This window comes from Arctopsyche grandis, chromosome 1 (genome assembly GCF_051622035.1).
Source record: "Arctopsyche grandis isolate Sample6627 chromosome 1, ASM5162203v2, whole genome shotgun sequence".
NCBI lineage: Eukaryota > Metazoa > Arthropoda > Insecta > Trichoptera > Hydropsychidae > Arctopsyche > Arctopsyche grandis.
This window is the reverse complement of record NC_135355.1, coordinates 3,766,303-3,780,799: the sequence shown is the minus strand read 5'-3', so window position 1 is coordinate 3,780,799 and position 14,497 is coordinate 3,766,303. Positions and strand designations below refer to the sequence as shown.

The window sequence follows — 14,497 nt, the reverse complement described above, 5'->3', positions numbered from 1 at the left end:
TGTATTACCCGGCTTCGCTCGGTATTTGTAATATAAACCGCTTAAACATGACTAATCTAATATTAAACATTTTATTAAATTTATTTGATTATTTTTATTATGTATAAATTTATTTGAATACTCGTTTGTATTTTTTATTAAATTTACTGTCACAAACAAACAAATATATATAGTAAGTCTCTTATAAAAAATTATATGTACACCCCCGGCGTCTGCGCCCCCTAGAGAGCGGAGCCCTAGGGCTTCGCTCTTGGCGCCTACACCCCCGGGAACTTCGAATCCTTTTAACCGGAAAAAAGCGAATTATTTGTTCGATGACGTCACGGATTTCTACGAACGAAGGATACATACATACATACGTACATACATACATATGTACATACAAACATACATACATACATATGTAGATGCATACATACATACATACATATATACAAAATCTCTTTCGAAATTATATATTAGATATATTAGATGTGTGCACGTAACCAAAAATAGCCATTAATATTTGCGAAGAAATATAATTTTTTTTTCGGAACTTACAATTCTTGTGGAAAATAAAAACAGGATAAAAATTAATATAATATTTGATGATCATCCGCTACAGGTTGGTTTTTTTTTCTGAAACGTGTATAATTAACAAATAAAATTTTCCAAAACGATATTCATGGTTTCTTTTAATTGTTAAAAATTATCCGAAACTGAAAATTTTTATTTTTAACCGGGATCGACCGTTTAATTCTGCTGGTCAGACTTGGATATTTGTGACTCCAAGTCGATCGTTTCCTATCAGAGTTTGCCAATTTATTTTATTGCATTGTTGAAACGGTTCCTTCATCAAATTGGCAAAAACCACCCTACCCGCTATTTTTAATTATTTTTATTTTTATTTTATTTATTGAAAAATCAACAGACAGGTTGTACATAGATATGTATAAAAAACAAATAGTAAATAAATAATATATGTAACATCCGAGTCCAATAATAGATTTTTACAAAAATGAAAAAGATAAATATAAGGAAAATGAAAATATAAATAAGCTATGTCACAAATATGTATCTGAATTTGATTTATGTACAATATGTAAAAATGTATGTAGAAGTCTAAATCCATGGATGTCTCTATGGATTAATTAATTGGTAAGTTCGTGTTCTTCAATCTTCCGAAATACAGCGATTTATGTAATAAAAAATGCTGCAATGTTTGTAATTAATTGTCTAAGAAGGCGCATTGGGGTTTACCTGTTAGGCCTTCCTGGTATGTATATATATATATATATATATATATATATATATATATATATATATATATATATATATATATATATATATATATATATCTATGAAAAATATTCAAATATTCAATTGGAATTATCTACTAATGAGAACACTTGATTTACATATTCTGAGGTAGATAAGTTTCCAAGCCACATTATTGGCACTGAATCGATTCATGATTATTATCTCACTTTAACGCCACTTACCGTGCACTTTGTCGAATTCGTTGAATGTAAAATGCATCGACGAGTTCCACCAGACAATGCAATTTTCGAATACTATCTATTCGATGAACTCTTCCGTAGGAACGCTGACTGCATCAAATCTGCATCTTACAGACCGCAATCTGGAAATTATGGTGATGTATGCACTCTTTCGATACACCATGTTAACGTTTACGAGATTTCACGTCAAATGAAACAACCCATATTCATATTTATATTTTATTTTTTAAATACAAACTCGAGTGTTAAATGTACCAAAAGCGTCTCTTCTCTTATCTGATTGACTTTATGCACCATTCGGCTTCTGCGAACTAAAGTGGTTCTAATGCACATCGCGAAGCACTCAAGAGATTGTAGTGCAACAAACACTGTTGAATTGTATTGTTTATTTGCATTAAAACCACTTTAGTTTCGTGCATAAAATACACACATTTATCTAAACTACTATTGTATGACCTCTTAGTATATAGTTTTAAAGCGTCTGTTTTGATGTCCTTAATAGTATTCTATCTTCAAAATTTACAATCGGTATTTGGCTGCCCGAAGTATGGGGAATTTATCTCCGGAGCAAAGGCCTCTGAAGTCGTCCAGAGATAAGTCTATGATGGCGATACCACCCAAACCTTTGGCTCTGTAATAAAATAAACAAATTATACCAAAACTGTGTATGCATAGTTAAAATAAGGCACTTGGAACAGATCGATTGACCTGGTCAAAACTACCGATAACACCAGGCAAGAGTCTCGGTGATTACAACAAAATGTCTATACCTTTCAGGTACATATATACACAGATTACCTAAACACAATCTGCTTTAGGTCATCGACTTTAGAGAGTCTTTAATTAATATTATGTATTAGATCTATTAAAAGCATTTATAAGAATTGTAAATAGGTTTTTGAGCTATTTTCCTTATTATGCTGTACATAACCATTAGAATAATATAATACTATAATTACTAACCAAATTAAATTAAAATTATAAAATAGAAAATCAGTGGCTATTAAAATATATATAAGATGTATTGTGAACATATTTTTTAAAGTCACTTATATATTATACATACGTACATATGAGTAATAAGAAGGGTTCAAAAAGTGCATGTTTCTTTAAGAGAGTTATCAAATGAAAATTACATACGTAATAAGATTTTAAGAATTGTTTGACACAGTTGTGGAGTTTTTGAATTTAAATATTAAAAAAATTAAAACATTAAAATGCTCAAGAGATTTTTGTTTTGAAATAGACTGTAGCAATGTTGATTTATCTTTCAAAGATATTACAACACGGTTTAAAGGTTTCCGTAATATCAGTATTGAGCAATTGGAAAACCATTAAAAACAAAGTGAAATGTTGAAGAAAACAATAAACTTTAACGCAAGAATACATATATAAGAAAGACGAGTGGATATACATATTATACATATGTATGTATATATGAAACCGTTGCAAGTTATTTTAATTTTTTTTCAGTAACCCCCCCACGCATCTTAACTTGAGAATCACTATATTTGACGAATACTAAATTATTCAAACAGAATACGGATTAAAAACGCGAAATTGGAGTCGGAGTCGGTCGAATGTTTAACGACTCTGACTCCAGCCAAAAAGTCACATCTCTATGACTCCGGCTCTACAATCCTGGATTTTAAGCATGTGGTTTTGTGCACGTTCTGTCTTCAAAAGGACCATTCGTCTTGCTAAAGTCGCATTTCTCAAGACTCATTTGCTCCACGGTGCGGCGAAACAAACATCACCCAGGCCATAACAATTAGCACTCGTTTCAAGACGGGCAAAAGCGTCTCCGAGATTAAGAAATTCGTTTTACTTGCCTCACATATCCTCCCTTGTTTCCTGCCGTGTCAGCATCCTCGTATGCCACCCACAATCCTCCATCTCCGTTGTCGTCAGGAGTGCGAAAAGCGTAGGTGCCTAAAAACACAAGACAACACGATTCAAAGTGAGCAGGTACATACTCGTGAAGAAGAAACGAACAATAGACACATCAGCGTGAAAAGTGGGTTAGCAAACAACAGGCTACAAACAACTAGTACATAGAAAATTGCAAAATTCGGAAGCAAAACGATCGAAAGGATCAGACAATATTGGTAATGCGTACCAAATCGTTTCGTTAACTCTTCGTCGTGCTGTAGTGTCTTTTGGTCTGAAATAAATAAACATTAATTTATACAAAACTGAACGGACAAATTATATTTACCATAGCGTTTGCTCGGATCTGTGACTTTCCTCAAATGGGTGTGGATACCTTTATTATTATTCGGATTCGACAGTTTGGTACAAATTTCTGGGTAGCTCAAAAGTCCCTCTTGCTTGGAATACGGTCCTAAGCACAGTTAATACATTAAATTTAAGATTTACAACAATTTTTTTAAACAAATTTAGTTTTAATACCTTCTGCAGCAGGTCCATCAATGTGAAGTGGAGGCACTCCAGAAATGGCACTGTCTGAGTCCATTTTCCAAGCACGTCCATAAGTTGGCATGCCGAGGATGATTTTACCAGCTGGGAATCCATTCTTGAGCCTAATGAAAATTACATTTATTATAGAATATAAGTAAAAAATAATAATTTTACAAGCATTAAAAATTATTACCAATATGAAACCAAGAAGTTGATGTTAAGTTCTGGGTTTCTTTCGAGCAAATCGTACAATGGAGCAGTATAGTCTGCCTCTTTGGGATTACGTTCAGGTGTATTGTAATCGAAGCCATCCAAGATAACGTAATCAAGATTTGTCATCAAGCCGTGTGTGTCAAAGTATACTAAAACGATCAGATATGAGCGTGAGTCATCACAATAAAGATTTTGCTGTAAATGAGTTTGATTTACTTACGCGAGCTGTTGACGTTTGGTAGGACAGTAGCAGTGAGCATGAGATTATCATGACGCAGAGCATTCTTCAATTCCAAAACGAGTTTTGTAAATTGTTCTTTATGCTCTTCTGATTTTTCGTCGACCACTTTTGAACTGAAGGTCTTCTTGATTCCGTGCCAGAGGGAGCCTAATTAAAATAATGACATTTGTACAATTGACGATAAACTGTTTTATAGTACATTCGCACACTCGAAGGTCAACTCACCGAATGTGCCTCGGATCTTCTTGGCTTTGATTACTGGGAATTGCCATGCTAGATCAATTCCGTCGAAAGCATAATTCCTCAATATTACTGTAGCTGAACTGATGAAAGCAGTTCTCGCCTCGGGTGTTTCAAGCTAAATCAATTAATTGCAAAAATTAGAAGATCTTATTGAATCTGCATACATACATAAGATTGTACTGATTGAACTTACTAATTCGTTGTATTTTTCTGGATTCTCCTTGTCGGCTCCACCACCAACTGAAAGCAGAACTTTCATAGCTGGGAATTTCCTCTTGAGCTGGGTGACGATTCTGTAATTTCCATGACCCTGATCCAAATCAAGGTTCGGGTTCAGAGGTACCATTTTATGGTTGCTAGCATCAACACCTGCATATCCATAAACAAGGTGAGTGCAGAAAGACAAGGCCGGGTCCAAATCTTGAGGTAGCATTTTTGCTTGAGCTAAAAATAAATTTAATATTAAAACAAAACTACACAAAATATTTGATCATTTTATATACACATAATAAGTTTAAATTAACAAGCAATAAACCATAGTTTTTATATAATTACAGACAATGGAAGCGTAAGCGTAATTTTAAATGACTTTCATTGGTGATACTCCATTGCTGACAGCTCAATTGGTTTGTTAAACGTCTTGACAATGTTTCCAATTAATCGATGGTATTTACAACGAACAGTAAAATTTACTAGGCTTTTGCATTCATTTAGCAGATATGACGTTTTGTAATATCATCTCTATCAATTTTAATCTCACTGTAGGTTAAACAATCATGGTTAGTTGAACCGTGAAGTATTGAAAAATCACAATGTAAAAACAGATAATATTTTATTTCTATGTATGTCATTATCATCAGCTACAGCCATTTACCATCCACTGTGGATGAAGGCCTCTCTAACATGCTTCCATTTGTCTCTGTTTTGCGCAAATCTCTTCTATCTGACCCCACACATTTTCCTAAATTAGTATAATCATATTCATTGTGGTCTTATTTTTACCCTTTTACATTCTTTCTAGTACCATTCTAGCACTTATTTTGTCCACCTTTCATCCATTCTTCCAGCTATGTATGTATATGACCCACCCATTGCCATTTCAATCTCTTAAATCTCTATACAATAACCGCTACCATTTTCTAACTTCACTCTAATGTATTCTGTTTCCTATCTCTCCTGCTAATGTCAACCATACATCGAAAAAATTTGGTATTTATTTCAAAATTGATCGAAATGTAAAATTATTTCAGAATAATATCACACTTTATAATTATAGACGTGAGAAACAATATATCTATAAGTAATATCGAAAATGAACTGAAGACGCGTTAATACTGGAGTTTAATGTACACACAGCAAAGTTTTAGATTTTTTTTCGTACTTAAGCAATGTGAAAAAGCATCCCATATAAAGTTTTTTCAATGTAAATTATTCCATGACGTGAAATATTTTATGAAGATGTGAACTGAAAAAAACAAACTACTAAAACCAAGCTTAAATTTAAAAAAAACCTTCGGAAACCGATAAAATTTACGATTTTCACAAACTTGAATGGGCTGGTGGCAGTGCAAATATATTTTTTGGAATTTTTATACTATTTTTCGCGGATTCCACATGAAATAAATAAATAAATAAATACAGAACATCTTTTCCAACTAGAGGTATTTCCAAATTCCTAAATCCGCTGCTTTCTATGTACCCTTTTGGCTAATGTATCGCATATGTTATAATTTTATAAATCTATAGAATTCGTTTGTGTTAATTTTAGAATACATAGTCATAACATGTACTAATCAACCAAACGCATTTGCTCAAACTTGATATTAATGTATGAATTGCTTGGTAAGTAATGTGTCATTATATAAGTACATATGTATAATTGATGAATAAAATCAAGTTGTCGTTGGGGTTCATTTGCAAATTGATTGACTTGCGTTGCCAAATGGTGTTCTATAGCCATTGCTAAACGTTTATTACTTCTGAGAAAGTTTCTAAAATTATGCTAATTCCCAGAAAAAAATTCAAAACCAGTCCATTTATCATCGAAAACAACAGCAGTTATCTCCTAGTACGGACACTCGCCAAATCGGTTGCACGGCTCAATTGCTTTTGCGGAATGGTCATTAACAAAAATTAAATGCAAAAGAAGCAACAATGGTCTTCACCAGAGTACGCTCTGAATTCACAAGTAGCAATTCTCATTGGAGATAATGCGTTTATTACGTGATCTCAGAGACGAACGAGGCCTTTAAGTAGAAACTTGGTGCGAAACCAATGTCGAATTTACAAAGACACGTACTAAACGGATAATATACGCTCTCGGGCAATTTTTCAATTTGAAAATGTGAAAATTTCGCAAAAACACGATCCGTTCATTACCCAATTGTTTGCCTACGATCTTAGCGTGTCGTTTTCATATTACCGGGAAAGACGAGCACTCAGAAGTCCATATGTATTTTCTATTTACATACGACGAGTACTCGAAGTGATTATACGCTAAAGTGCTAACATATAAACGCCGTTTACCTTTTTTGGGTTTTTAAAACGTATTCCTGAATCGATAGGTTTTCGTTTGTGCAATGTGCATGATACTGTATATATTGATTATAATTTTTTAATAAAAAAATAAACAAAAGTGCACGACATATTGACCCTAGCCAACGAGATATACACGTCAACGTTTTACGCGTTATCTCAAATGGTTTGACATTGGGGTCAAAATAATATTTTAATTCTTTTCGAGTAGATAATTTCGGAAAATAACCGTATTTGTGAAGTGTTGAGAGTTTTATAATTAACACATGCTTTGTAGATTGTTTTTCTATCGATAAGTATTTAGAGCATTTTTTAAATTAGTATTGAATTATACTTTGAACTCGTGAGATATACATATTCTCATATAGTTTAAGATATCCTTAAATTATAGTTAATTTTTACAGTTCTAAATTAGTAACATATTGTATACTTTTTAATGACTTATGAATCTATTGAATCTATCCTCTGAAAATTTGTAATAATAAGATCTGTAAAAGATCAATCATCGATTTAATCATATTCCATTAAGAAGATTCTAGAATTTTTATATGCCATGGATGATTTACGTATGTAAATTATAGTGATTTGAATATAATGTTGTAAATATAAAATTATTTGAATATGTTCGTAAATTGAGCAAAATATATGCTTGTACTTTGATTACTTTTTTATATAATATAATTATAAATATTTTAAAAATAAATAAAAAAATGCAAACGCTCGTGTAATTATTTATCTATTGAATACATTTTTTGCAATAATTTTTAACAAAAAAAAAAAACGGATTATAATGTCCTATATTTATACACGTACTACGCCAAATTGTATATGTGACAATACTACATATAATCACCTATCATTAAATGAAATCATGAACAGATGGTCACAAAGGGAATCGAGCCGTGGACGACTTGTAGTCGTGTGAAATTTTTAAAAGAGTGGACCACCTTGAAACGAATTCGATTTTTTTTAAGCAATACTAACTCTCCCTGAGGTAGCTCCTGCTGTCATAGTAGCAGAAGACTTTGGGAACCTCTGGATTGGATTTGGAGATCCCGACGATGGCGACCAGGACGGCCACCAGGAACAGGAACCTGGCCATGATTGAACTAGTTGTGGAACTTGATCCGCTGCGTGCGACTGGTCTGATACAACTGCCACTGACTTTGATCTGCGAAACTGACATAAACACTATGTAAAGTCACCCATACACGACTCCAATGTCACCTGTTGAGTCACGAACCGCACACAATGGTAACAGGTGACCGTATCAACGACTTGAATGGTACAATGCGCTATATGTTCAGGCTTACCGCATTGTAAATCATAGTTAGCACTCCTTTTCAAGTTGACTAATTCAGCACTCACAGAACATAAGAATTGCATTCATGTGGTTGAAATTATTCAATAAATAGGCTGAATCATATTTCGACACATAGTTAACGTATCAAAAATAATGGCAGCTCTGAGTTTCAGCCTTGAGGTACATTAGAAGAGGAGGGTTGAGGATAAATTAACACCAAAAGCAACGAAGCGTCATTGATAATTAAATTCCCTCACATACATATAATGGGTAATAGAACACAAAAATTGCATTGTTGTGGTTGAAATTAATCAATAAATAGACTGAATCATATTTTGACGCATAGTTAATTTATTAAAAATAGCAACAGCCCTGAGTTTAAACCTTGAGGTACATCAGAAGAGGTAAGATGAGGAGAAATGAGCACCAAGGGTAACGGAATGTCATTGATAGCACAATTCGACAAATGACGATTTTTTTGTTTCAGAGACGAGATATGACTTTTCTTTTAGTGAACGTGAATCTGGTAATAAAAAATGTTGATTGTCTCAAGATTCGGAGATATATGTGTTTTTAAAATCGCGCGATTTTTCTATATCTTGGTGTTGTTCGGTCGATGTCTCATAATCTGTCAATTTTCTGTTCAAAATGAATATTGTAATCTATAGTCGCGTATTTTATCTTTCATTTGTAGTACTTTTCAGCTTTCAAATTTCTCTAAGTAGTAGTCCAGTTCAAATCAAAAGTCAAAAATACGTATATTCACTAGGGGTTTTTTCCAACTGTTAATACTATTTTATATTGATAATTTTCTATTGAAACATATTTATTCGGATAGTGTTCTGGCCACACAATTTTTTGTTTTGGTTTAAAAGGGTAAATTGGAAGAGTGCTGAATTTTGAATCGGTAAAATTTCAAGCTAAAAACTCGTACTAGTGGAGCACGGTTTTTTGTTGTGTGTGCTGTCTAAAACTTTGATCCGTAAAATTCTTATTAGCAACATTAGACAGTCAGTTGTTTCATATACTAATTTTTGATAGTTATAGATCTATGATCTATGCCCAGTAAGGGCATAGATCTATAAGAAAAGTCATATCTCGTCTCTGAACCATTTTTCGTGTCGAACAGTGTAATTAAGTACATAAGAACATAAGAATTGCATTCACGTGGTTGAAATTAATCAATAAATAAACTGAATCATATTTTGACGCATAATTTAACGTATTAAAAATAGTAACGGCCCTGAGTTTAAATCTTGAGGTACATCAGAAGAGGTAAAATGAAGAGAAATGAGCACCAAAGGTAACAAAATGTCATTGATAATTAGGTTTCCTCACATATAATGGGTCATAGAACATAAGAATTGCATTGTTGTGGTTGAAATTAATCAATAAATAGGCTCAATCATATTTTTACGAATGGTTAACGTATCAAAAGTAATAACAAAGTAAATCAGAAGAGATGAGATAAGGAGCAATGAGCACCAAAGGTAATGAAATTTCATTGAAAATTAAGTTATCTATATACGCATATAATATGTAATATTGATACTTATAATTGAATAGAATAGGAATAAAGCTTTGTAATGTTAAGTATTAGTTGGCCTATTGACTTACAGCGAAAAATGTATGAAATTTTGCAAATGATCATAATAAACAGAACTATTGCCAATTCAAATCATTTTCACAAAGAATTTCTACAAGGATAAGTGAATAAATAAATAAATTGAAGGTGAAAATATTAAATAAATAGTAAAATAGCAACTATGTTATTTTCATTACTGCAATTAATAATGAGCCATAGAACGTTTAGAAACCAATTGAAAAATCCATTTCAGCTTCGGTATTTTAAGTATCCAAAATTTAAATTTAGTAAAAGTAGGTAAATTCTATTGCATTGTGAGTGTATAGATGATTAAGCTAAATTCTAAAAATAAATTTTCTATATTTTTCGAATATATATTTGATTTAAATCAAACGTGTACAGCGTTCATTATAAATCTCGAATTCAGTATTGATATTAAAATAAGGTTATTTGTTTGAAACGAGGTCTGCGATGTCATGTGATTGTAAATCTATTCCAAGAAGTTTAATTTAACAAGAAAGTAATTAAGATTCAAAACAATCCCAATTCGCTACTGAGAAATTATTTACACAAATATATAATAATTCATTAAATATTTTCAAAACATTTCGCATGTTTTTCTCAAGAATCCATTTGAATGAATATTTGTAACAACGCAATTCGTAGAACGTTTTTCAGCACGACGATGATGTCATGAACAAGTTGAAAATAGCAAATGACAATTTCTTCCACGTAAATTAATACAATGCAAATTGCACTCAATTGACTCAAAGCAATGTTTTCCTATCATACAAAAATTCGACAATTGCTTACAATTTTCATAAATAGTTGTATTTAAAACACGTATTTGAGTCAAGGCTATATAATTCAACATTGACAATGCACAAATATGTATAATAAAAAAAAAACGAAATAAATTTTGCGTTCCACTTCGTAGACAAGACAGAATTAACGATTGACTGATTTTGCAATAAAAATCGATCGCATTGATTAATTCAATACTAAATACATTTATCAAAAAATAAAAATAAAAATCTATACAATGCCAAGTATGTACATATATAAATTTGGTCGGCTAATTTATCAGTTAAGTCAGTAAATATTTTTATTGGTTTCATTAAAATGTCCATTCTATGAAATTACAAAATCACTCGCGATTTCGGACTCAAAAAATCATTTCACATATATATTTTTTAATTTACATTAGACCTTCATATGTAACATTACGAAACAACTATCAATATACATATGTATAATTGACCATTTTTAAGTTACATACTAATTAAATACAGTTTATCGACATAGATTTACATCATTAATAGCCATTCGCTATCCACTGCTGGATGAAGGCCTTTCCCACATGTTTCCATTCGTCCCTGTTTCGGTCAACTCTCATCCATATAATCGAACACATTTTTCTATTTTCATCAACCCATCTCTCCTGCGGTCTTCCTTGCGCCATTTTACATTCTCTCCGGTACCATTCGAGAACTTCTTTCATCCATATATCAACCGCTCTTCTGGCTACGTGACCCAACTATTGCCATTTCAACCCATGACTTTATCTATGTATTTTAGAAATATAAGAAGGTCATAAAAAACAAAATTCGATAGTTAAACATACATACATACATACATGTTCACACATACCGGTTATGAAAGCATTTTCGATACAAATTGAGCGCAAATGTAGGGAAACTTATGTACACAAGACCAAAGTTCTACTTCCGGTTGTTGGATTTTGTTCGAAATTTTTCTGTTATTTAAAAACTCTATAATGATCATACAAAATAAATATCAAGAAAATAAAAATAATTTAAAAGATCAAAATAAAATAATGAAATATTGTTCTAAAAAAAATACTACTTCCGGTTTACGAATTCTGACCAAAACCTTATCTGCTCTCAGTTAGTATATCAAGAATACAAATATAAATTTTGAACTTGATACGTTCAGGGCTGTGGAAAGAATAATGTGCACAACATTTTTGACCTTTCTAAGAGGAAAAAATCCCACTTCCGGTTTATTAAATTTAGTGATTCATAAACATGAACGTAAACGCCAGTTAAACATGGACAGTTGCAAAAACTTTTGTACTGATTTTTTAAATGGAACTGAGAGTTAAGAAGGCTGGACAGCAGCGCCTTGTCCATACAAACGTACTATACTTCTCCCTTCTTCAATTATGGCACTAGAGAAATTATTTTTTAATATGCTATGGATATCCACCATTGGGGTGCATCTATCGTTTTATTTTTTTGATTAACTATTTTTTATATGAGCTAGGAGCCGCCAAACATCTATAAAATCGCCTCTTTTTTACACCCACGAAACGAGTCCAGCGTGCTTATTTAAAGGTCGATTTTAAAAAATATACGCCGATAGATGCACAGAAAGTATCTTTCTCGTAACGATGATGAAAGTTTTTTAAAAATTGGTCCAGTTTTGGAGGAGAAAATAGTAGAATACGAAACCTCGATTTTGTCAATTTAAAATACGTTTTATCTGGTCGACGCGCAACCGTCGCATTCACTCAATATATATATCGAAGAAAGGAACGGTAAAAAAATTAAGGTTTCAGGTGTACAGCCCTCTTAATGGGTTAGCGCTAGAAAATTACACGGACGGATACCACAGAAAAACATGCTTACAATATTATGTTTACAATAATAATGAAAAGCCGCATGAAAATAACCAACCACTCATCTGATATTAAAACATTTTTGACTTTTCTAAGAGGAAAAAAATCCCACTTCCGGTTAGTTAAATTTAATGCTTTTTTTTTATTTTCAACACATTGATACAAGAATTATACTTGAATTTTTTAGTGAAGAGCACACATGTATAAGGGGTCGAAAAAAATAGTGGAAGAAAAATCGAAAAATCGAAAAAAGAAAAAAAAAAAAAAAAAACAAACAAAAGTGAACTGCCACTTCCGGTTGACGGATGCTTACCAAATTTCATACATAACTTGATATTAAGCTTAAACTTTTATATATTAAATTTCAATTCAATAAACCAAAATCTCGATTCTCTGGAGTAAAAGTACTACTTCCGGTTCAGGTAAAAATATTACGATATAAAATTTATAACACACAGACACACACACACATTTTCTCTAGATCATGAAAACGTGATCATTGATCGATTCTGAGTTCAAATCATTTAAAATCTCGAGTTTGAATTTTCGCATGATCAGAAAACTTCATCTATTGTTACTACGTACATATATAAAATAAAAATTATTCATTAAAAATATTTATATTTATGAAATATATCATATAATCATCCAGTAGTGAACGGCGAATGGCTGTAAATGCTGATAATTTCATACATACATATACATATTTAATAAAATGTATGAATCACACGTTTGCACTTCTTATACATTGTATACATATGAGCAATGTTGAAATAACATTAACATGTCAAAATGTTATTATATGTACAATGTAGGTAATTGCATACATACATTGGTGTCAACATTTACACGTTTACGTCAAAGTTGTGATCAACATTTTACATTAAAATTAATATTCACATGTTTGTGCGGAATTGTATGTACTTGGCCTTAGTTCATTGTTTTATTCGAATCACACTCGAGCACATCCTTCACGATTGTCGTTTTGATTCACGACTTGCTGATAATGAGGTTTCCACGCTAACCAGTCGATCATTGCGTATTAAAAAGATTGCCGATTTCCTTATCTTTTTTTTTTATTTGAAAGCTGTTATACATATATACATATGTACCAACATATATGTGCGCATGTACGTAAATCAGGGCTACTCACACTGGTGAAGTATTTTTTACAATATATGTATGTCTGTTTATATTAAATTATGTATGTATGTATGTACGTGTACAACAAGTTTGATTTTGATTTTTAAATGCTTTTTATTATTTCTAAATTATGTTCACAATACATCTTATATCTATTTAAATAGCTATTGATCTACTGATCATTTTCTATTTTACAATTTCAATTTAATTTTGTTAGTAATCATAGTATTATATAATTCTAATGTTAATGTACAGCATAATTGGAAAAATAGCTCAAAAAAGTATTTACAATTCTTATAAATGCTCATAATACATCTAATACATAATATCAATTAAAAACTCTCTAAAGTCGACGATCTAAAGCAGATTGTGTTTAGGTAATCAGTGTTTATACCTGAAGGGTATAGACATTGTGTTGTAATCACCGAGACTCTTCACAAGTGTGTTAGTATGAATATTAGTGATTATGTCATAGAATCTACTCGTTAGTTTGTTAGTAATGTCTGTAACTAACGGAATATTATTTATGGCATGCAGTTTTTTCAAGTTAGTATACATATATGGGTGTATTATAAATTATTTTTAGGTTAACTACAAGTTTGAGTTGACATTTTGCTAGGCGAAATGAAAAATCGACATGGTAGACGAATCTTTTGATATTATATAATTTAAT

The 14,497-nt window shown here is 31.6% G+C and overlaps 1 protein-coding gene across 3 annotated transcripts; it reads right to left on the bottom strand.

Moving 5' to 3' along the window:
* Nucleotides 1–897: 897 nt before the first annotated feature.
* Nucleotides 898–13,718, bottom strand: LOC143915800 (chitinase-like protein EN03). 3 transcript variants are annotated; one of them, XM_077436626.1, is made up of 10 exons: nt 13,606–13,718; nt 8,137–8,331; nt 4,811–5,061; nt 4,600–4,732; nt 4,354–4,521; nt 4,114–4,282; nt 3,912–4,042; nt 3,718–3,843; nt 3,332–3,431; nt 898–2,130 (listed from the first exon to the last, which is right to left on the bottom strand). In XM_077436626.1, the coding sequence occupies exons 2-10, from the start codon at nt 8,252–8,254 to the stop codon at nt 2,019–2,021; spliced, it is 1,308 nt and encodes a 435-aa protein (XP_077292752.1). In that variant the 5' UTR covers nt 8,255–8,331; nt 13,606–13,718; the 3' UTR covers nt 898–2,018. The 3 variants fall into 3 exon arrangements, with proteins under 3 accessions (XP_077292752.1, XP_077292745.1, XP_077292759.1); XM_077436619.1 differs by having other exon boundaries at nt 13,582–13,689; XM_077436633.1 differs by lacking the exon at nt 13,606–13,718 and adding an exon at nt 8,396–8,468.
* Between the last annotated feature and the right edge of the window lie 779 nt (nt 13,719–14,497).

Excerpts from the sequence above, each read along its gene's own strand:
- LOC143915800 (XM_077436626.1), bottom strand. The coding sequence starts at position 8,254 with ATGGCCAGGTTCCTGTTCCTGGTGGCCGTCCTGGTCGCCATCGTCGGG. Across the intron at positions 4,733-4,810 it reads CAGAAAAATACAACGAATTA|CTTGAAACACCCGAGGCGAG; the intron begins GTAAGTTCAATC and ends TAATTGATTTAG. Across the intron at positions 3,432-3,717 it reads AGATCCGAGCAAACGCTATG|GCACCTACGCTTTTCGCACT; the intron begins GTAAATATAATT and ends TTGTGTTTTTAG.